Source organism: Macaca nemestrina, chromosome 10, assembly GCF_043159975.1.
Source record: "Macaca nemestrina isolate mMacNem1 chromosome 10, mMacNem.hap1, whole genome shotgun sequence".
Lineage (NCBI taxonomy): Eukaryota > Metazoa > Chordata > Mammalia > Primates > Cercopithecidae > Macaca > Macaca nemestrina.
The window spans coordinates 37,100,607-37,124,925 of NC_092134.1; the positions used below are offsets into that span (position 1 = coordinate 37,100,607).

Genomic DNA, 24,319 nt, shown 5'->3' on the forward strand with positions numbered 1-24,319 from the left:
CTTGTTCCCAGGGGCCTGTGCACTCTGGGCCTGTGGTGGCAGTAGCAGCCCTGATGATGTCTGAATTGCCTTTGGGATCCTTCCTCTCTTTTCCTGAAGGATATTGCATATTCACAGCCTTACTTCATTCCATCTTGTTTTCTCTTTTCCTTTTAGTCCCAACTGCGGGGACTAAAGCATTATTTCTCCTGGAATAATCCCAACTCTATTTCTGGCTTCTGTTGAGATGGTTGATTAGGTCCATGGTTCATACTCACACTACTCTCCTTATCAGGTGGGTGACCAGCCACACTCTTAATAATATCTTCTTTTCTTTTCTTCTTTTATTTTTAAAAATAGAGATGGGGTCTCACCATGTTGCCCAGGCTGGTCTTGAACTCCTGAGTTCAAGTGATCTGCCTGCCTTGACATCCCAAAGTGCTGGGATTATAGGCATGAGCCACCATGCCTGGCCTAACTCTTCTGAACATGGTTTCTCTTTTTTTTTGGAATAAGGACAGGCTAAGAATTTTCCAAATCTTTAAGTGCCAGTTCTTTTTTGATTAACAATTTCTTCTTCAATTCATTTCTCTCTTCTTAATTTTTACTATCAGTAGCCAAGAGGAACCAAGCTGCTCTTTCAACACTCTGCTTAGAAATGGCCTCAGCCAACTATCCAATTTCATTGCTTGAAAGTTCTTCTGTCCACGAAACACTAGAACATGCAATTCAGTAAGTTCTTTGCCACTTTATAAAAAGGATTTTCTCCATTGTCCAATAACATGTTCCTCATTTCCATCTGAGGCCTCACAGAATAGCCTTTGCCACCTATATTTCTGCTAGTATTCTGTTCATGATTATTTATGCATCCTCAAAGAAAGAAGACGGAAGTTCTTTTTGAGTCCTCACCAGAATCATCTTTAGCAATTTTTTCACAGCAACCTTGGCTTTTTCTAGCATGTATCTCAAAACTCTTTTAGCCTTCACCCATCACCCTGCATCATCACTGCTTCCACATTTTTAGAATTTATTTTAATTAAAAAAGTATATAATGTAATTCGGAAGATCCAAAGATATCCCTTATGCACCATATGGATGTCAATTTCACCATGCAAATTTCACCATGCAAATTCTTCCTCCCTCTGAAATACTTTGACCTTTATTATTATTATTATTTTAATTTGAGATTCAGGAGGTACATGTACAGATTTGTTACATGACTATATTGCATAATGCTGAGGTTTGGGCTTCTGCTGAACTGTCACCCAAATGGTGAACATGAACATAGTACCCAATAGGTAGTTTTTCAGCTCTTTTTCCTCCCTCCTTCCCTTTCCCCTTTTGGAGTCCCCAGTGTCTATTGTTGTCCAGAGCTGCACGCCCCGGCCATAGTGAATAATAATTAAGGATTAAAACGCCTGAGCTATATTCATTTCCACCCCACACCTTCTCCCTATCTTTGCCTTTTTTCCCCTGTACTAATACCTCATTAAAGATGGCGCTCTTCCTGCTGCTTCTTCACTCACTTTTCCCGCGCCCGGGAAAACTGTTACTTAATAGCGCAAGCGCAACATGACGTCCGACTGGAGAAACCAAAACTAACCTGGCCACGCCCTCGGCAATGAGATCATTTCCGCCTTAGCCCAACCCCTTCCCTTCCAAGTGTATATAAGGCAGTGCATTACCGCCATTAAACGAGACTTGATCAGAGCACTGTCTTGTCTCCATTTCTCGTGTCTCTTGTTCCCCAAATTCCCACCCCCTCTTCCAGGGCCTGCTCTGACTATCCCGCGGGCCGGGATACGTGGCGCCCGAACAGGGACCTGGAAACGAGGGACTCCGTGAGGAAGAGGATGCCAAAGGACGGTCGACCGCTAACGAAGACAAAAGGAGTCAAACTCTTCCGATCACCGCGGGAACCTGCCGCGTCAGGATCGAAGGTAAGTGACGCGTCCGAAATGGGACAAGAATTAAGCCAACATCAAATATATGTAGGACAATTAAAAGAGGCTTTAAAGATATGAGGAGTAAAGGTTAAAGGTAATGATTTGTTTAAATTTTTTGATTTTGTAAAAGACACTTGCCCTTGGTTCCCACAGGAAGGAACTATTGATATTAAAAGATGGCGTAGAGTAGGGGATTGTTTGCAGGACTATTATAATACTTTTGGGCCAGAAAAAATTCCTGTAACCGCCTTCTCTTATTGGAACCTCATGAAAGATTTAATAGATAAGAAGGAGGCCAATCCGCAAGTCATGGCTGCGGTCGCTCAGACAGAGCATATTTTAAAGGTTAGCTCCCGCTCTAACCTCACAAAGCCTCCGCAAGATACGGAGGAAGATCTCATTTCCCTCGAAAGTGATCATGAGGAAATCAAGTCTCCTTCTGTAATAGATAAAGAAATACCACACGAAAACAAGCCAAAAAAATACCCAATTTTACAGATGCTTCAAAAGGAGGAGGAAATTAATAAGCCTAATCAATTGGATATAAATTGGGATGATTTAGAGGAAGAGGCGGCTAAATATCACAACCCTGATTTGCCTCCCTGTTCTTCATACCCACCCCCATATAATAAGACACATAATGAGGCTTCTGCGCCCATTGTTATGGCAGCAATAGATCCCAAAGAAGAATTAAAGCAAAAAATTGCTCAACTAGAAGAACAGATTAAACTTGAAGAGTTACATCAATCATTGATAATTAGGCTCCAAAAGCTAAAAACAGGAAATGAAAAAATACCTAACTCAGACGCTATGGAGGGTTCCTTGCGCCCACTTCAGCGGCCTGGACAACATGTTCCAAGAGGGGGGTTAGTTGCTAGCCGACATAGAGAAGACTCCTCCCCCAAAGATGTTTTTCCGGTCACGGAAACCATAGATGAACAGGGACAGGCTTGGAGGCATCATACTGGATTTGATTTTACTATTATAAAAGAGTTAAAGACTGCTGCCTCTCAGTATGGGGCTACTGCTCCATATACTCTTGCTATAGTGGAATCTGTAGCTGAGAATTGGCTCACTCCTACAGACTGGAATACCTTAGTCAGGGCAGTTCTTTCTGGGGGAGACCACTTAATTTGGAAGTCAGAGTTCTTTGAAAATTGTAGAGATACAGCTAAAAGAAATCAACAGGCAGGAAACGGTTGGGATTTTGATATGTTAACTGGTTCAGGTAATTATGCAGACACTCAGGCCCAAATGCAATATGACCCTGGACTGTTCTCACAAATCCAGGCTGCTGCTACAAAAGCCTGGAGAAAACTTCCCGTTAAAGGAGATCCAGGGGCCTCGCTCACAGCGGTTAAACAAGGACCCGATGAGCCATTTTCAGACTTTGTGCATAGACTTATGACCACGGCAGGTAGAATCTTTGGAAATGCAGAAACGGGTGTAGATTATGTTAAACAGTTAGCTTATGAAAATGCTAACCCCGCCTGCCAAGCGGCAATCAGACCTTATCGAAAGAAAACAGATTTAACAGGATACATTCGCCTTTGTTCAGATATTGGGCCCTCATATCAACAAGGCCTAGCAATGGCCGCCGCTTTTAGCGGCCAAACAGTAAGAGATTTCCTCATTAACAAAGGTAAAGATAAAGGAGGATGTTTTAGATGCGGTAAAAGGGGACACTTTGCAAAAGATTGCTGTGAAAACCAAAATAGGAGTCCAGAAGCAAAAATCCCAGGCCTTTGCCCAAGGTGTAAAAGAGGAAGGCACTGGGCAAACGAATGTAAATCTAAAACTGACATTCAAGGAAATCCTTTACCCCCAGGCAGGGAAACGGGATGAGGGGCCAGCCTCAGGCCCCGAAACAAGCATATGGGGCAGTCAGCTTTGTTCCAGCCAGCAACAGCAATCCATTTCAAAACTTAGTAGAGCAACCCCAGTAAGTGCAGGATTGGACCTCAGTTCCACCTCCCACACAATACTAACACCTGAAATGGGACCGCAAACCTTAAATACCGGAATATATGGACCCTTACCACCTAACACTTTTGGGCTACTTTTAGGAAGAAGTAGTGTCACCATGAGAGGCTTACAAGACCTCCCTGGAGTTATCGATAATGATTATGAAGGAGAAATTAAAATTATGGCCAGAGCTATTGATAGTATTATTACTGTCCCTCAAGGAGTTAGAATAGCTCAGTTACTCCTGCTACCTTTGGTTAAAACAGATAATAATATCCAATACTCTAATAGAAATATAAAAGGTTTCGGATCATCAGATATATATTGGGTGCAACCAATTACAAATCAAAAACCCTCTCTAACCTTATGGTTAGACGGGAAGGCATTCACTGGACTAATAGACACAGGGGCTGATGTAACTATCATTAAACAGGGAGATTGGCCCTCTCATTGGTCTACCACAGAAACTTTAACTCACTTGAGAGGAATTGGACAAAGCAGTAATCCTAAACAAAGTTCTAAATACCTAACATGGACAGATAAAGAAAACAATTCAGGCCTCATTAAGCCATTTGTCATCCCTTACCTACCTGTTAACCTTTGGGGGCGAGATCTACTCTCTCAAATGAAAATTATAATGTGTAGTCCAAATGATATAGTTACTGCACAAATGTTAACTCAAGGATACACCCCTGGTAAAGGTCTTGGAAAAGGAGAGAACGGTATCCCATAGCCTATACTGGTTTCAGGACAACTTGATAAAAAGGGGTTTGGAAATTTTTAGCTCAGGTCACTGACATACCTGCACCCCAAAGGTGCGCTGACCCCATTACTTGGAAGTCAGATGAGCCCGTTTGGGTTGATCAGTGGCCTTTACTCAATGATAAACTAAGTGCTGCCCAACAGTTAGTGCAGGAACAACTAGCAGCAGGACATATTGAGGAAAGTAATTCCCCTTGGAATACACCAATTTTTGTTATTAAAAAGAAGTCTGGTAAATGGAGACTCTTACAAGATTTAAGAGCAGTAAATATCACTATGATCCTTATGGGTGCCTTACAACCAGGATTGCCTTCACCGGTTGCGATTCCTCAAAAATATTTTAAAATCGTTATTGACCTTAAAGATTGCTTTTTTACAATTCCCCTTCACCCTGCTGACCAGAAAAGATTTGCCTTTAGTGTTCCATCTACAAATTTTAAACAACCAATGAAGCGCTATCAATGGAAAGTCTTACCTCAGGGTATGGCCAATAGTCCTACCTTGTGTCAAAAATATGTAGCTGCCGCTATAGAGCCAGTCAGAAAAACATGGGCACAAATGTATATTATACATTATATGGATGATATTTTAATAGCAGGAGAAACTGGCGAACAAGTCTTACAGTGCTTCGCCCAACTCAAACAAGAGTTAACAGCAGCTGGACTACAAATAGCCCCAGAAAAGGTACAATTACAAGATCCATACACTTATCTTGGTTTCCAGATTAATGGACCCAAAATCATTAATCAAAAGGCCGTTATACGTCGTGATCATTTAAAAACTTTAAATGATTTCCAAAAATTACTGGGAGACATAAATTGGCTTCGACCGTACTTAAAGCTCACCACAGGAGAATTAAAACCTCTTTTCGATATATTAAAAGGAGACTCTAATCCAAAATCCCCCAGGTCCATTACTAAAGAAGCATTAATAACACTCCAACAGGTAGAACATGCCATTGCAACACAATTTGTTACCGGTATTGATTATTCTCAGCCATTAATATTCCTTATTTTTAACACAACAATAACCCCTACTGGCCTATTTTGGCAGAACAATCCCATTATGTGGGTACACCTGCCCTCCTCCCCTAAAAAGGTTTTGTTGCCTTATTATGATGCCATAGCTGATCTAATTATCTTGGGAAGAGAAAACAGTAGAAAATACTTTGGAATAGAACCCTCTACCATTATACAGCCCTACACTCAATCACGTATCCATTGGCTGTTACAAAATACGGAAGCCTGGCCAATTGCTTGCGCTTCTTATACTGGCGCAATTGACAACCATTACCCACCTAACAAACTTATTCAATTTTGTAAACTTCATGCGTTTGTATTTCCCCATATTACCAGTAAAGAACCTCTCAATGACGCATTACTAATTTTCACTGATGGATCTTCCACAGGACTTGCCGCTTACACTTACAATAATGTAGTCGTTAAATTCCAGACCACTTATACATCAGCTCAGCTGGTCGAACTGCAAGCTATAATTGCAGCACTATCAGCTTTTCCTTGTCAGCCACTTAACATTTATACAGACAGCGCCTACCTGGCCCATTCAATACCCCTCTGAGAGACCATGTCTCAAATTAAACATATTTCAGACACAGCTAACCTATTTTTACAATGTCAACAACTTATCCGAAAAAGGATTACTCCCTTTTTTCTTGGGCATATTAGAGCACATTCAGGATTACCGGGACCTCTAACACAAGGTAACGCAACAGCTGACACGGCAACAAAAACCATAGCCACAGTCACTACAGACAATTTGCAACAAGCGCAAAAAGCACATGCCTTACATCATTTAAATGCCCAAACCTTAAGACTTATGTTTAAACTCACCAGAGAACAAGCTCGACAAATAGTTAAACAATGCGCCAACTGCATAACATATTTACCTGTTCCCCATCTAGGAGTTAACCCCCGAGGACTCATCCCCAATGAAATTTGGCAAATGGACGTTACTCACCACTCAGAATTCGGTCAAGTAAAATATATCCATGTATGCATAGACACCTATAGTGGATTCATCAGTGCAACTCTCCAAACAGGAGAGGCCACCAAACATGTCATAGCTCATCTATTACACTGCTTTTCTATTTTAGGAATACCCAAACAAATCAAAACAGATAATGGCCCCGGTTATATAGCCAAAACCTTCTTACAATTTTGTAATACCCTACAAATTAAACATACCACAGGCATTCCCTATAATCCCCAAGGACAAGGTATAGTAGAAAGAGCTCATCTGTCATTAAAAACTATTATCACAAAATTAAAAGGGGGGAGCTGGTACCCCGTGAAGGGTACCCCCAGAAACATACTCAATCATGCCCTGTTTATCCTTAATTTTTAAAATTTGGACAGTCATGGAAAATCGGCTGCCGACCGTTTCTGGCATCCTGAATCTCAAAAACAGTTTGCAATGGTAAAATGGAAAGATCCACTTGATAGTTCATGGCATGGCCCCGATCCAGTTTTAATTTGGGGAAGAGGCTCAGTATGCATCTTCTCACAAAAAAATGATGCAGCCAGATGGCTGCCTGAAAGATTGGTAAGACAAATAAATCATAACCATTGTCAGTCCAGGGAAGATAAATCTCCCTGAGAAGTGCTTTCCTTCTTGTTTTTCAGAAAATGAAGCCTAACATGAAATTCCTTTGGAGAATAATCGCTCTATACAACATAGTGACAGTCTATGCAGGTTTTGGTGACCCTCGTAAGGCAAAAGAATTATTACGAAAACAATACGGCCAGCCTTGTGACTGCAGAGGGGGACAAATATCTGAACCTCCGTCAGATAGAATCACCCAGGTGACCTGCACGGGCAAGACAGCTTACCTAATGCCAAACCAGTTATGGAAATGTAAGTCTACCCCAAGAGATACCTCACCTAATGGGCCGCTCCTAGAATGCCTTTGTAGCTCTTTCCAATCTTCTGTACATAGTTCCTGTTATACCTCCTATCAACAATGCAAATCAGGCAATAGAACATATTATACGGCCACGTTACTAAAAACACAAACTGGAGGCATCAATGATGTACAAGTATTAGGATCCACTAATAAACTTGTACAATCTCCTTGTAACGGCCAAAAAGGAAAGCCTGTTTGTTGGAGCACTACCGCCCCCATTCACATTTCTGATGGAGGAGGCCCATTAGATATTGCAAGAATTAAAACCGTCCAGAAAAAATTAGAAGAAATTCATAAAGCTTCATATCCTGAACTTCAATATCACCCTTTAGCCCTGCCTGAGCTTAGAGGTAATTTTAAGCTCGATGCCCAAACCTTTGATATCCTCAATGCTACTTACAATTTACTTCAAATGTCCAATACAAGCCTGGCCCACGATTGTTGGCTTTGTCTTAAAATGGGCCCCCCTATTCCTCTAGCCATACCTAACCTTTCATTGCCCTATGTCAATTACTCAAATGAATCCTTAGTAAATAATTCCTGTCCTATTACCCCCCCTCCTCTTAGTTCAACCGATGACGTTTTCTAATTCCTCTTGCCTCTTTTCACCATCATATAATAACACTAAAGAAATTGATTTAGGCTATGTTATGTTTGGCAACTGTACTTCCATAATCAATGTGATTGATTATGGAACCAACCCTTTGTGTGCTATAAATGGCTCGGTTTTCGTTTGTGGAAACAACATGGCATATACGTATCTACCTACAAATTGGACAGGGCTTTGTGTTCTGGCCACTCTTCTCCCCGACATTGATATCATCCCTGGAAATGAACCTATCCCCATCCCCGCTATTGAACATTTTATTTATAGACTGAAACGAGCCATACAATTTATTCCCTTGTTGGCTGGACTAGGAATCACCACTGCTTTTACTACAGGAGCCACAGGCCTAGGAGTCTCACTAACCCAATATACTAAATTATCCAATCAATTAATCTCACATGTACAGACCTTATCCAGTACTATACAAGATTTACAAGACCAAGTAGACTCGTTAGCTGAAGTAGTTCTCCAAAATAGAAGAGGTTTAGACTTGTTAACGGCAGAACAGGGAGGGATATGTTTGGCCTTACAGGAAAAGTGCTGTTTTTACGCCAACAAATCCGGAATCGTCAGAGATAAGATAAAAACTTTGCAAGAAGAACTAGAAAAGCGCAGAAAAGGCCTGGCCGCCAATCCACTATGGACTGGACTCGATGGACTTCTCCCCTATCTCCTGCCATTTCTTGGTCCTTTACTCATTCTTCTACTTTTCCTCACTCTCGGGCCTATAATCCTTAATAAGCTTATGGCATTTGTCAGACAACAAATTGAGGCCTTCCAGGCCAAACCTATACAGGTCCATTATCATCGCCTTGAGATGACTGAAAATGGTGAGTCTTATTTACCTTAATAAGACCACCTCCCCTGTGTGCTGAACTGGACAGTCAATGACGGGTAAGAGGACACTATCTCCATTGGAGCCTAAGACAGGAGGGCCGCCCTTGCTGCTGCCTTATCCCATGACGGGCCTAGAAGGTGGGGGTGAGTTGACCCAACCTAAGACAGGCGCAGTTCCCGAGGGGTTTTCTTATTATAAAAATATAAAAAGGGGGACCTGTCTGGAGCTGCACACCCCGGCCATAGCGAATAATAATTAAGGATTAAAACGCCTGAGCTATATTCATTTCCACCCCACACCTTCTCCCTATCTTTGCCTTTTTTCCCCTGTACTAATACCTCATTAAAGATGGCGCTCTTCCTGCTGCTTCTTCACTCACTTTTCCCGCGCCCGGGAAAACTGTTACTTAATAGCGCAAGCGCAACATGACCTCCGACTGGAGAAACCAAAACTAACCTGGCCACGCCCTCGGCAATGAGATCATTTCCGCCTTAGCCCAACCCCTTCCCTTCCAAGTGTATATAAGGCAGTGCATTACCGCCATTAAACGAGACTTGATCAGAGCACTGTCTTGTCTCCATTTCTCGTGTCTCTTGTTCCCCAAATTCCCACCCCCTCTTCCAGGGCCTGCTCTGACTATCCCGCGGGCCAGGATATATTGTTTCTATCTTTATGCCTGTGTGTACCTCATGTTTATCTCTCTCCCACTTATAAGTGAAAACATGCAGTGTTTAATTTTGTTTCTGTGTTAATTCACTTAAGATAATGGCCTCCAGCTGCATCCATGTTGCTGCAAAGGACAGATTTTTTATGACCGTGTAGTATTCCATTGTGTATATGTACCACATTTTCTTTTCCAATCCATTATTGATAGGCACCTAGGTTGATTTCATGTCTTTGCTATTTTTATACATTGGTTATAGCAGCACCCATCCTGGTACCAATTTCTGTCTTAGCTTGAGCTGCCATAGCAAAATAATAGTGAGCAACAAGAAAGATTAGCAGACCTAAGAATTCTCCTACTCCAAGATAAGATGAGTGCATTAAGGCCGGGCGCGGTGGCTCAAGCCTGTAATCCCAGCACTTTGGGAGGCCGAGATGGGCGGATCACAAGGTCAGGAGATCGAGACCATCCTGGCTAACCCGGTGAAACCCCGTCTCTACTAAAAAATACAAAAAACTAGCCGGGCGAGGTGGCGGGCGCCTGTAGTCCCAGCTACTCCGGAGGCTGAGGCAGGAGAATGGAGTGAACCCGGGAGGCGGAGCTTGCAGTGAGCTGAAATCTGGCCACTGCACTCCAGCCTGGGTGACAGAGCGAGACTCCGTCTCAAAAAAAAAAAAAAAAAAAAAAAGGTGAGTGCATTAAAAAAACAAAACAAAATAATGATGACAAATAAGATCTGACAAAAGGTGCTCCCCATGCAAATCATAAGATGCTTATTTAAAGTAAGGATTTACATTGACCATTGTTAAGAGTAAACCTTGCCCTCAATGTATTTTGCATCTTGAGATATGATTAATTAGCACATGTAAAGAATTTGCAAACATTTGTTGAGGGTGTGCCCACCTTTTTTGCTGATATTGGTGAACAATAACAAAAATTAGAACCCCCTGTTTTTTATTTCCATGCAAGCCTCACTGCTTCCAGGAAGATGCCCACTGATGTCTCCATTGAGCTCCTGCAGCGTTTGTGACTGGTCCACCTGGATTCCCTTTAATTATTCAGTCTCCCACACTGATCTTTCGTGGTTTCATTTTATCGTCCCCATTTTCCCAGTACGTTTGCAAACTTCCCAGGGACAAGTGCGTGTCCCTGCTGTTTACTACCCACAAAAGGTGTGTGATAATTCACCATAAGTGTGTTTATGCCTGCCGTGAGCGCCTACTTCCTTTTGGCCTAGAGTTTGGGAGTTCTAGAATTGTTCCTCTCCAAGTGAAGACCAAGGAGTAGAGGATGAGGAGAGGGAGAAGAAAAGGTTGAAAAAAAAATCAAAGAACCTAGAAGGTTTGTTCTGTTAGACTTTGCAAAGAGCAGCAGAAAAAGTCAAATCTATCACAAAATATAACTTGATTTCTGATATTGTATTATTCTAGTTCAATGATTCAATGAAATAAAGAGGAAAACATTTAAGAAGTGAGAGATGAGAAGTTCCGGGAAGCCATGCCCGCTTAGATAAGCAGCACCCTCAGCTTCCATGGTGTGCCTTTTTGTTCTGCCATCTTTCCTTCTTTTGTTCCTTCCTTTCTCCATTCCTGTCTTCTATTACTTTTGAATCTTTTGAGGACTGCTCTGTTGTTTGTACTGAGCTGGGGGCCGCAACAGAGACAACAGAATTGTAAGGTATACCTGGAAGAAACTGCCCCCTCCACTTCTTTGGGAACAGAGTGAGAGAGGTATAAAAAAACAAATACAAACTAACCAGAAGGACAAGAAATATATACAGTCGATTCTCATGATTTGCAGTAACTACATCCTAGAAAGTTACCATGAACATTGCATTAGTGAATGCTGAACCTTTGCTCCCAGGGGAAATACAGTAAGTGGGGGCTCCTGAGAGCCTCTGTTCACATTTTCGTCAATCAATCAATACAAAATCTCATTGTACATGTTTTTCTGTTTAAAGACACTTTTGTAATATGTAGTTGATTCGTTAACATTGAAATCGCAGCCAACAGCACTGTAACTCATGCTTGATGCAGCTTATCTAACACACATACTTTCTCCCTAAAGCACATCGTTACCTTCTTGTGCTTAACCCTAGACAGCACTTCAGCACCCACTTGGCGAACATTTTAAACTGCAAAACCACCAACGAAAAGCACAAAAATGTATAAACAAGTGACACTAGACTGCAAAAAGGACACTTGTTTACAGTATAAGCGCAGAAGCAAGAAGGCAGAGGGTCACTTTGTTTAACCTCAGTTGAGACTGTGTGCCTCTGGAGACTCAAATTTTTCACAGCTCTGAGTGTGTCCAAGAGTGACCACAAAAGCTCTGTAAATATTGATTTTGGGATAACAAATAAATTTTGGCAAGTAGGCAAACTTATAAACACCAAATCCATGAATAATGAGGATTAACTGCATATATATATATGATATATACATCTACATACATACATAGGTAAGTGACATTCATGGTCAAGAAGAATTAATGACCAAATGAGAGAAAAATACACTGGGAATATATCTATGGAGAACGGGGCAGTGAGCAGAAGTGAGAGAAGTAGGTATGGAGGGCCTTCCAGGACTGTGCATTGGTTGGATAGAACTGAGCGGGGTGTAGGGTGTGTGTGAGGAAGAAAGGAGAAGGGGGCTACTTTGGAAGCCAAGGGGAAGCGGCTTGGAAGGGAGGAGGAGGCCAGGTCTCAGAGGTATGCGGAAGTGGTCGGCTGGGTTTAAGAAATCCTGAGACACATGTGCCGGAGAGGGCAGAGGGTGAGTGAACCATGTGAGTCTCTTCCACGGGTTTACTCAACTCTGAATTTCAAATAAAAGAAGCCTTTTGTAAGAAATTACAAAATAATAGTTCCTCAAACATTGATTTGTAGATGAGAAGAACATTTAGGAGGAAAGCATTTTGGGTTGGCCTTTGCTCATGGAAATGTTATTTCCGCGGGCAAATGGGGATAACCTGCTCTGTTGGCAGAGCAAGAGAAGCTGGGCTCAAAGCCAACAAATATGACACAGAAATAGGACTTTTGAAAATGAAACCCTGCAAACACTTATCAAAACCTGCTTGTGCTTTAAGTCATCAGAACAAAAGGTATAAGTACCTGCTGTGATGAAATGTCACTGCCTACTTAGTGGGAAAAATGGAAGCTGAGCTGGAATCTCTGAGTCAGAAAGAAACAGGTCCAACAAAGCTTGCAATCAGGCTTACCTGGAAAAGAAATGGAAGTGAATGAGAGGAAAATCAAGTATGACCAAGGCCAGCAGTTGTAAAGAACTTTTTCTCGTAACTTGAAAACAGCTTCCCTCCCTACTTCATCTACTTTTAACTCCTACTCAAGCTGGGGTAGGGAGAAGGGTGTTGGATTTGTGTCAACAACTACAGAACCAGGTTGCTGCAATGCAGTGAATGTTTCTGGACTGGTGCAGGGGTCTTAAAGGAAATCTCCTGGCAGGGTACAACTGTCTAAACTTCAAAGCAGCATGTCAAAACCTGGCTACAATCTGTTTACCGAAAGACATGTACTGCTATGGAGCAGCACCATTCATAATAATAACTCAGAACTGGAAATCACCCACATGTCTATCCACGGTTGAAAGGAATAGTAAATCATGGTATATCCACACATAGAACACTGTACAGCAGTGAGAATGCACAACCTAGATGTACACACAACATTATGGAGAAATCTTGCAAAAGAAATGTTCAGCCAAGGAGCCAGGCATGACAGAATATACTGTATGTGTCTGTTTATGCAAAGGAAAGATAAATAGCCAAACAGGTCAAGGTAATATGCTATTGGAAGTCAGGCAGCAGTTACCCCTAGGAAGCAGGATTTTACAGAGACTGAAAGGGAACTTAAGGGAGGCATCTAGTGCAGTGGTGGTAATGTTCTGTTTCTGATCTGCGTGCTGATTGCACTGGCATGCTCAGTTTATAAAGTTGAGTGAGCTATACACTTATGTGCATTTTTATGAATGCATAGTATGCTTCAATAACAATGTTTTTGAAAGTGTTTACCATTAGTTGGGGGGTGGGCATTCTGTATCGCAAACATACATATTGCCTGGTGGCATCAGAGGACAAGGGCAGGTGCAGAAGGTGGATTTTTCTTTGCCGCAAAGTCAACACAGAGTGAAACACTGAATAAAAGGATGCCTGGAACCTCCTGTGAAATCTCATTTGCTCATTTATACATTTATTCATTCATATAACAGTCATGTGCTGAGAGGGAGAATATACAGTCAGGATCTTAAAGACACACCATCTAGAAGGGAAGGCTGACAAGTAAACTGACAATGATGCAGTGTGGTAACTTCTTTGTTGAGGATAACACTAGGGTATTAAGAGACTATTGATTTGGGGGTCCAGGGCAGTGGACCCCAAGAGAAGGAGTCCTGACATGTTTGATTAACACTTGAATTGAATTTTCTCCAATGCCCCAAGTATTTCTTGAGCCTCTAAGGCAGTGAGCTCATTTAAAATGCACACAGATCACCTGGGAATCTGGATAAAATGTGGATTCTGATCTAGTAGGTCAGGGCAGGCCTGAGATTTGCATTTTTTTTTTTTTTGAGATGGAGTCTTGCTCTGTTGTCCAGGCTGTAGTGCAGTGGTGTGATCTCAGCTCACTGCAAACTCCACCTCCTGGGTTCAAGCAATTTTCCTGCGTCAGCCTCCCAGGGAGCTGGGATTATAGTTGCATGCCATGCCTCAGACTCAGCCTTCCAAGTAGCTGGGATTGCAGGTATGCACACCACGATGCCCAGCTAATTTTTGTATTTTTAGTAGAGATGGGGTTTCACCCTGTTGGTCAGGCTGGTCTCGAACTCCTGACCTCAAGTGAGGCCGCCCACCACGGCCTTCCATAGTGTTGGGATTACAGGCGTGAGCCACTGCCTCGGGCCAAGATCTGCATTTCCGATGAGGCTTCTAGGAGGCGCAGACGCTGCTGCTCTTCAAACACACTTTATGAGGCCTAAGAGAGGAGGCCATGCTATGGTGGGCACTATCTGGCTCCAACTCAGGACAGCTTGACAGCCTATTTGGTTCAGGCCAGTCCCTCCCAAGGACACAAACAGAGAAATAAAAGACAGAACTGTGTAGGAGGAGACATGGGTGGCTGGGGAGGCTTTCCAGACTGTCTGTGGTCAACCATGGGGTGGGGTGGGGTGCCAGAAAGGGATCTGGGAGGAGACCACTTACTCTACTTTACAAAATTTGCAGAACTTTTTCTCGTGCTTCTTTCATTTTGGCTTTTCCAACTGCCCAAACCTTGTTTTGTTTTGTTTTGTTTTTGAGATGGAGTCTTGCTCTGTTACCAGGCTGTAGTGCAGTGGTGCGATTTCGGCTCACTACAATCTCTGCCTCCTAGGTTCAGGCGATTCTCCTGCCTTAGCCTCCCAAATAGCTGGAACTACAGGTGCATGCCACCAAGGCTGGCTAATTTTTATATTTTTAGTAGCGATGGGTTTTCACCATATTGGCCAACATGGTTTCGATCTCCTGTCCTGGTGATCTGCCCACCTTGGCCTCCCAAAGTGCTGGGATTACAGGTATGAGCTGCCACGCCCTGTCCCAAACCTTTTCTTGACAAGCACAACAGACTGGAGATGTGACTATAAATATAGAATTCGCGTGCATGGCTGCACAAGGAAGGAGAAATTTCACAGAGGATGGAGAAACTGGTCAGGATTGCCTCAACTGTGTTGTAAGGTGAACATTAAAAAGGTGGCTGAAATAATTCCTTCTATTTGTTTACACACCGAAGGGAGGAAGAGAAGGGTGTCATATGTACCTTTTTCTCTTAGCGATGGACATTCTACTAGACTCTAGCCCAGACTGGAGGGTGGGGGGCAGAGTCCTGAAGGGGAGGAGGAGAACCCTGCCAAGGTTGTGGGAAGAGAGGGAGCGGGAAGGGCATGCAGGCTCAAGGAAGGGCAAGAGAGTGCAGAGAGCTTAAACACCTTGATTCAGCATGGCTGACGCAGGGTGTGTCCAGCCACTCAAGTGGAAGCTGCAGAGCCCCACGGGGCCAGTGGTAGACACTATGTAGTCCACAGGAAGTCAGCAAAGGCTGCTTTTGTTTGTGGTTGGGGACTCCAGTGACCTTTATTTTTTTCATATCAATAAATAACCTTTTGACTGAGAAATATATCCACATTAAAATTCAAAAGGCTTACAAGATTATTCAGTTGAAATATCTACCTCTCACCTCAGATCCTTGGCCTTCCTTCTCTGTCCACACAGGCAAACAATACCATGAGTTTCTTGAGCATCCCTCCAGAAGTATTTTATGAAGATATGAACAAATTTTTAGAATAAATTCTCTTCCCCCTTTCTACACAAAACAGTGAGTCATCCATAGTCAGAATTTCATCAGGCTTCCTGACCACACCGCTCCTTTATTTTTCCAGATATCACTTGTCATCCAAGACACGGACTTCCTTGGTTTTCCTTCTTCATCGAGGCCATTCCTTTCCAGTCTCCAGTCTCCAAAAAGAGACACATGGCTAGTGTCTCTTTTTCTCCCTGTGCCATCCACATGCTGAACTCCCAAATGTGTATCTCCAACCCAGTTCCAGCTTTTCTTCTGGACTCATATGTCCAACTGCCTACTCGGCAACTCCCCTCGAGTCACAGACACTTCAGATTGAATATGTGAAAGATTGACAGTTGGGCACAGTGGCTCACACCTGTAATCCCACCACTTTGGGAGGCTGAGGCAGGAGGATGGTTTGAAGCCAGGACCTCATGACCAGCTTGGGTAACATAGCAAGACCGCTGTCTCTAAATAAATAAGTAAATAAAATTAGGGAAAAAAAAATGACTGGACTCCTGAATTTATCCTCCCCCACTCCAGTCTGCTTCTCCCACGATCTCTCCTTCTCAGCTAATCCTACTACATTTTCCTGGTTTATCAGGTCAAAAGTCTTGGCATTATCCTTGACTCTGCGCTTTCCCTCATACTCCATATCTAAACTGCCAAGAAATCCTAGTAGGTCTGCCTTCAAAATTTATGCTGAATTTGATCATTTCTTACTAATGTTACTGCTGACTCCTGTGTCCAAGCCACCATCATCTCTCACCTGAGAATTGCTCTCCCAGCTCCTACTTTTGTTCGCTCTCCAGTCTGTTTTCCTATAATAATTACCAATACAACTTTCTCAATGGAAAAGACCTACATGTTTGCCTTTTAAAGCAACAAGGGAAGAGGGCAAGAGGATGCATGGGCTTGGGAGTTTATTTTCTCTCCTCCTGTGTACACCTCCTCTAATCTGTCTCCCACGCTGCCACAGAGCAATCTTTCTAAAAGACAAGTACCGACCATGCATATTCTGGTTAAGAGTTGTCGACTTCCTGCAGCCTTAAAGGTAAGTTCCAAGCTCCTTCCCAAGGCATGTGAGGTTCTTTCAAGTCCTCACATGCCTTCCCCTTCAATTCACCTCCCGGGTCTACCCGACATGTTCTCACTTTGCCAACTACTGCAGGTTGCCAGTCAGGGAATTTTAGAGGCAGAATGTGGAGAAAGCAAAGAGGAGCAACATATTTCTGGAGAAATAACACATAAGGAAAGACATGGAGTTGTGAGGTAGGCTGACGTGAAGGTACAGTCCTGTAACCGGTTACAGGAATAGTGACTTTTATTTTTTTCCTAAGGAGAAGGCCTGGAGATTATCACCAGACCAACTCAAAATGACAAAGTTTTCCAGAGCTTATATACCTTCTAAGCTATACGTCTACATGGAAGCGTGCATTCATCAAAAGACATAAATGATTAACTTCTTTTCGTCTGTGACTAAGGTCTGAGTCTTGAAGACCTTTCTGTGGAGCGTCAGTAAATTTACTTAATCTAAATGTGTGCAGATGCTGGGGTGATTACCCTGATCTTGTCTCCTGCTAAATCAGGGAGGTTTGGGGAGTTCCTTCAGACTCCCAATGAACTTGTTTAACCATGCTTTAAGGTTCAGGAAAGGCCTGGGCACAACTCTTGGTGGGCTTTTGTTACATCCCAGCCTTTGTATGGGGCACCGGCTTTTAATGTCGAACTTAACCACTTGGTCAGCACTGAAACAGTTGTTATGGAGGCCTGCATTAATGAGACCTGGCCTGCCACACCAGGCTGAGATGGGCACACTTCTTGAGCTCAGGAGCTCGAGACCAGCCTGGGCAACATGGCAAAACCCTGTCTCTACAAAAAAAAAAAAAAAAATTGTGTATATATATATATATATATATATATATATACACACACACACATGAGTTTATATATATATATATATATACTCATATATATATATATATATATATATATACATGCAAAAATTAGCTGGGTGTGGTGGCTTGTGCCTGTGGTCCCAGCTACTCAGGAGGCTCAGGTGGAGGATCACTTGCACGCCCAGGAGACAGAGGTGGCGATGATCTGAGATCATGCCACTGCACTTCAGCCTGGGTGACAGAGCAAGACCTGGTCAAAAAAAAAAAAAAAAAAAAACCACCAAAGAAAAAAAAAAAGAAAAACAAAAAGAAATGTTTGATTTAAAACTGGGGGTTTATACTACTTTGGAGATAATAAACTGAATGATTTAACTTAGTGTAAAGGGGGATACACATTTCTTTTTTTGTTTTTTTTTTTAATTGACATAAAAAGTGTACGTATTTATGGGGTATAGTGTGATGTTTTGATGCGTGCAGAGGATACACAATTCTGCAAAAAGGAGGCAAGAGGCAGAGTTTAAGCAGGAGCTAGCTGACCACATAAGCAGGCAGAGCAAAGGGAGAAAGCCATTCTGTTTAAATGGCAACATGGTCTCGAAGAGCACCCAAGTGTGGAGTCCAGAAGTAGTGCTGCAGTCTTCCATGTCATTTTTCAGAAAATTAGGATTCTCAACTCTTACAAACATCAAATGCCAAAATAACAACAAAAAAAGTGAACTTACACAAGAAATGAGACTCATCTTTCATTTTAATATAATTTCAGATTTAAAAAATCATAAAAGCATACAAATATAATAGTATTATAATATACTGTGAATAACTGGTTATTTAAAAAAGTTTGCCAAAGCTTTCTTGAAAAAACAAAAGCCCACATTCATCTTTTAATCCCTTGGATTTTACGCCAAAAATTCTAGTATTTGAAAATGGGCCTTAAATCAAAAAGGTAGATAATATCAACCGGCAATGTTAGTAAGACCTTGAAGGATTTTCAGCAGGGGAGTGAGATGATTACGTTAGAAAGAATGCTCTAGCAGATAACACAAGCAAGAAGGAAGAAAGATCTGTCCACGATAATGTGGTGGAAAACCAACAGATAAGGGCAAGTATCTGGGGCAAAACTGATAAACTCACCCAACTGAGACCAGGAGTCTTGGGAAAGATTGAGTTCCCTGTAGAGGACAGAAAACCCAAGATAACACTGTCTTAAACAAAGTAGATATTTCTTTCTTTCTCAAAGATAAGAAATTCAGAGCAGTTCACATGGGGGTTCCATGATCCCCAGAGACCTGGCTATTTCCAGCTCATGGCTCCTTCTACTTTGCTCCTCCACCACTCTCAGCACACAGCTCCAACCTCATGATACAACATGGTAGTTAGAGCTCTAGCCATCAATGTATCTTATCTACCTTCCAGGAAAAGAATAGAGAAAAGGCTAAAAAGAAAAATAAAGTTACTGTTAAGGACACTTCTCAGGAGTTGTAATTGACAATTCCACTTACATCCCATTGGGCAGAACTTAATGACAAGGTCTAACTGCAAAGAAGGGAAAGATCTACTTCCATGTGGCCATGTGTCCAGCTAAACATGGAAGGTTTTACTACTAAGGATGAAAAGATATATAGGTATTAGAAGACAACTAATGATCTTTGTCACGCCAGATGTATAACCTGGAGAGGAAAGAAGAAAGACAGATTACTGAGAAGTGTGTGAGGGCACTGCATTAACCTGTAGGATTTTGTACCTTCAGAATTGTTCTCTTCCAAACACATCTCTACTTCTGGCCTCATGCCTTGATTCCTGCTAAGTCCATCTGAAAATCTGCCCACCTCCCACTCCCCATACTCAATCCTACCATTTTTCCTATTAATATTCTGCTCATCCTTCAAATCCCATCTCAAATGCTATGTCAATCATGACATTATTCTTGACCTTCCCCAAAGGGATAGAACTTGTCCCTCTAGAATTTCATGTATAGTTTTCCTTGGGCCTTAGTCTCCTCTTAACACCATGTTGTCTTAGGTCATTAGTATAGCTGGGTACTAGAGTATAAATTATCCAAGAGGTAAGACAGAGCCTTCCCCAATTATTTTCTAGGTAGCACAATGTAGTAGAATGCATTTAATAAATATCTGCAAATTACACTGACTATTTCAAGAAAGGAAAGGTATATGTAAAGGAAGGGGAGAAAACAATGTAAAGTCTTTTTGCCCTTTTAAGGGAAGCATTTGTGCAACAATTGAAATTCCCCGTAAATGCATTTCAAAACATATGATCTTTGCTAATGTTGCCATTCCTTTTTAGAGGCCTAATTTGGTGTGACTTGTTTTGCTGTACAAACCATGGTTGCTTCTCATTTCCCAGGCTGTCTTAAAAGCTCTTGCTAACACAACAAGGAAAAGTAACATTAAAGTGGTTAAAATAGACAAAATAAAAGCCAACTGCAATAATCATATTAGCTAACACGTAACAAATGCCCAATCTGTGCCAATCACAATGCCAAGCAGTTCCCATACTTTATCTCATTTCATCTTTTCAACAACTCCATGGGCCACAGGTTCCTCAATTATCCTGAGGGGATTGAGGGATTAAGTAACATTTCCAGGTGAACAACAGGGCTGGAATTCTTCCTGTTCATATGGCTCTATAAATATAGGTATTATTTCTTTTCATAATATTTTATATAGATTATCTTTTCATCTTTAAGTCTCCTTTGGTAACTAGACCCTGATATTACTCTTCTTTTATTATTGTTATTACTATTATTTGTAGAGACAGGGATTCACCACATTGCCCAGGCTGAACTTGAACTCCTGGGCTCAAGCGATCTGCTTGCCTCAGCTTCCCAAAGTGCTGGGATTACAGGTGTGGGTCACTGTGCCCAGCCTTACCCTTCTTTTATAGATGCAGTGGAAAGCTTCATTTTTTGAAGCATTCTCAATTTCCCATTGGAGATCAATAATACTCCAATTGCTTGTAAACTGCGAATTTTGTACATTCTATATTTGGGGTGAGTGGCATCTCACAAAACAATTCCTACTATGTATTTATTATTTGATGAATATATTAATGGAGGAATTTATTTGTGGTTGTCTGTGGATATTTTCATTTAAACACAAGTGGCATAAACTCTGTGGGTTCCTGGTAATCAATGATAGAAGATGATAATGATGTTCTTATTAAAACAAACTACCCTTTCTCCATACTAGATAAAGAAGATGATTTGTGTATTATTTGAATAAATGAATTCTATGGCATCTATTGTATTTGTCACCCTAGATTTGGTGACCTCAAAAAATGTTTGTGGCTCTGCGTGGTGGCTTACACCAATCCCAGCACTTTGGGAGGCCAAGGCAGGTGGATCCCTTGAGCCCAGAAATTTGAGACCAGCCTGGGCAACGTGGCAAAACTCCATCTCTACAAAAAATATAAAACTAGCCAGGCGTGGTGGCAGGTGCCTGTAGTCCCACCTACTTGGGAGGCTGAGGCACGAAAATTGCTTGAGTCCAGGAGGTTGAATGTGCAGTTAGCCGTGATCACGCCACTGTATCCAGCCTGGGCAACAGGACAAAATCTTGCCCAAAAAACCCAAAATGCAAATGTTGATCACAAATTCTTACATCCTGTGAATTAGGACCTATGCAGGTGTAAGGTATTAGAATTCATAGTTTGGGATGTTTTTGTTTTATTTTGTTTTGCTTTAGCTTGCAGAGGCCAATACAAGGATATCCAGAAATACTGCCATTTATTTTGTTGTTGTTGTTGTTGTTGCTGGAGCCAAATTTCATCAGTTTTGATAGAGAATTGAGCCATACCAGCATCCTCAATCCAGCAACTATCCCTCACACCTCTGAAATTTTTACTTTCGTCTTCTTCTCTACCTTTTTGCCTCTGAGTCGATCCTTCTGCAGAAACTTTCCTCTTCTCCAGAAGCTCTTTCACCTCTATATCTAAAAATGTTAAAATTTCTCTTGCCCTAAAAAGCAAAAATTTAAAAAATACTTTCTTGGCCGGGCGCGGTGGCTCACGCCTGTAATCCCAGCACTTTGGGAGGCCCAGGTGGGCAGATCACAGGTGAGGAGATCGAGACCATCCCGGCTAACACAGTGAAACCCCGTCTGTACTAAAAATACAAAAAAATTAGCCAGGCATGGTGGCAGGCACCTGTAGTCCTAGCTACTCGAGAGGCTGAGGCAGGAGAATGGTGTGAACTTGGGAGGTAGAGCTTGCAGTGAGCCGAGATTGCGCCACTGCACTTCAGCCTGGGCGACAGGGTGAGACTGTCTCAAAAAAAAAAAAAAAAAAGCTTTTTCAATGCTGCATTCCTCTCTAGCTGCCCCTTTATCTTCCCTTCTCACATTGGCCAAGCAACTTGACAGTGGTTTATGCTCCACCTCCCTCTTCTCTTCATTGCTCAATCCACTACTCTCTGGCTTCCATCTTCAACCAAATCACAACAGTCAACAAAACCACCACCTTCCCCACTCTCACCCCACTGCCAAATCTAGAGAATTTTCACTTCTCACTTCGGTGGTCCTCTGGACTGCATCTGGTATTGATGGCTGGCTCTTCCTGGTTTATTTCATAAGTTTCTCTTCCTCTAGCCCTTTAAAAAAAAAAAAATTCTGGTGTTCTCTCACCTTCCAACCTGTTTTCATTACCCTTATCTTTACACACTCTTCTTGGGTTGAGCTTACCCACTGTCATAATTTGATCCACCACGTTTTGTGACATGGTCATGTCTACCTGACACTTCCCCAGAGCTATGGACTTAAATATCCAAGTGACTCATGGACATCTCCGCTTCAACTCTCATAGGTTCTCAAATTTCATCTGTCCAACGTTGAATTTAGCGTCTTCCCCTTAAATCTGTCTGATTTAGTTTGAATATATGTCCCTACCAAATCTCATGTTGAATTATAATCTCCAGTGTTGGAGGTGGGGCCTGGTGGGAGGTGTTTGGGTCACAGGGGCAGATCCCTCATGGCCTGGTGCTGTCCTCGCCACAGTGTCTTGTAGGATCTGATTGTTTAAGAGCGTGGCACTGGACCCCCAATCTCTTGCTCCTGCTCTGGCCATGTAGAGGCCTGTTCCTTCTTTACCTTCTGCCATGATTGTAAGCTTCCTGAGATCTACCCAGAAAAATACTGGAGCTATGCTTCTTGTACAGCCTGCATAACTGTAAGCCAATTAAACCTCTTTTCTTATAAATTGCCCAGTCTCAGGTATTTATAGCAATGGAAGTACAGCCTAACATACTGTCCTCTTCCTATAGACTACTACCTCTGGTTAATGACTAGCCAGCCACTGAAGCCGAAAGACTGGGCCCCCTTAGTCTCCTCTCAATCTGTGAATCCACTTACCTAAGTATTCCTACCATTCATTCCTTCCTCTCTATCCTAACTTACTACTTACCTATGTCAGGCTCCCAGCATCTTCTGATTGAGCCATTTTAATAGTTTCCTAAATCTCCTGCTAATGGTTTTGATACCACATTTTACGACATGAGTCTAACCACGCGTTATCAGTCCCCTGCTGAAAACTCTTCAATGGGTCCCCCACTAATGCATCCAGGATTAAAAGGCCACCTGTTTAAGGTCCTTCGAAACCTAGCCTCTTCCAATTTTTCCAGTTTTAATTTTGAGGCCCCACCCTAAAGGCAAGGCATCCTTCAATCCTCCTTCACCTGCCACAAGGGCCCCAGAGCTGAGCTAGACGTCCCAGCTCTGCACTCCCATTGCGGCCAGTGTATAACTTTTATAGAAATTCATTAGTTTCTAAGATGGGAATGTTGGCTTTCTCCGTTTGAGAGCTGCAGGGTCTAGGGATGTACATAATAAACATTCAAACTGACAAAACAACCGTTTAAACCTTGAATTGCTTGAAACATGTTTAAACCTTGAATTGCTAAAACAAAAACAACTCTCATGCCTCCCCGTCGGGGAATCGAACCCCGGTCTCCCGCGTGACAGGCGGGGATACTCACCACTATACTAACGAGGAACTGCACAAAAGGCTGTCTTCTGATAGGCCTTTTCTACGTTTTTGCTCCGCCCGGCCCTCGCTGCATGCACCCACCGATGACCTGATTTTCTTATGTTTGCCACCACAACTTCCACGGAGGTTGAACGGAGCCAAAATGGTAGTGTTCTGTTTTATCTCCCCCTCCACTTCTCATCATTTCCCTCAGGCCACCCTTCTTCTAACTGTCCGGACTCCCCTGCTCTTCTTCCCCAGCTCCAGCAGCACTCTCGGTCCCCCTCAACACCCCTAACACACACGCTCCCAGGTAGCCAAGCGCCCGCTTCCGCGCGGCACCATGGAACTTGTAGTTCCTTCACTCATCCCCCAACGCTCGGCTGACGTTAAGAAACTTCCTTTCCCGGCGTGCACCGCAAATCCCTCCCCTGCT

General features: G+C 42.5%; 1 protein-coding gene, 1 long non-coding RNA gene and 1 other non-coding gene across 11 annotated transcripts in view; 1 reads left to right on the top strand and 2 right to left on the bottom strand.

The window, feature by feature from the left end:
• Nucleotides 1-24,304, bottom strand: part of LOC105483663 (uncharacterized) — a 131,306-nt gene extending 107,002 nt beyond the window's left edge. For 7 of the 9 annotated variants that reach the window (XR_011608946.1, XR_011608944.1, XR_011608943.1 and 4 more), the window contains exons 1-3: nucleotides 23,894-24,304; nucleotides 15,908-16,482; nucleotides 12,797-12,903 (exon numbers count right to left, since the gene is read on the bottom strand). This is a non-coding gene — a long non-coding RNA (uncharacterized lncRNA). The remainder of the gene's footprint in view (nucleotides 1-12,796; nucleotides 12,904-15,907; nucleotides 16,483-23,893) is intronic. The other 2 variants (XR_011608949.1, XR_011608947.1) reach the window with 2 other exon arrangements.
• Nucleotides 1,570-8,192, top strand: LOC139356674 (syncytin-1-like). Its single transcript, XM_071071288.1, has 2 exons — nucleotides 1,570-1,919; nucleotides 7,295-8,192. The coding sequence occupies exons 1-2, from the start codon at nucleotides 1,833-1,835 to the stop codon at nucleotides 8,162-8,164; spliced, it is 957 nt and encodes a 318-aa protein (XP_070927389.1). The 5' UTR covers nucleotides 1,570-1,832; the 3' UTR covers nucleotides 8,165-8,192.
• TRNAD-GUC (transfer RNA aspartic acid (anticodon GUC)) lies at nucleotides 23,839-23,910 on the bottom strand. Its single transcript has one exon. It is a non-coding gene; the product is annotated as a tRNA-Asp (tRNA).
• Nucleotides 24,305-24,319: the final 15 nt, after the last annotated feature.

Coding starts and splice junctions, on each gene's coding strand:
- LOC139356674 (XM_071071288.1), top strand. CDS start 1,833: ATGCCAAAGGACGGTCGACCGCTAACGAAGACAAAAGGAGTCAAACTC. Junction 1,920..7,294: donor CTGCCGCGTCAGGATCGAAG/GTAAGTGACGCG, acceptor CTTGTTTTTCAG/AAAATGAAGCCTAACATGAA.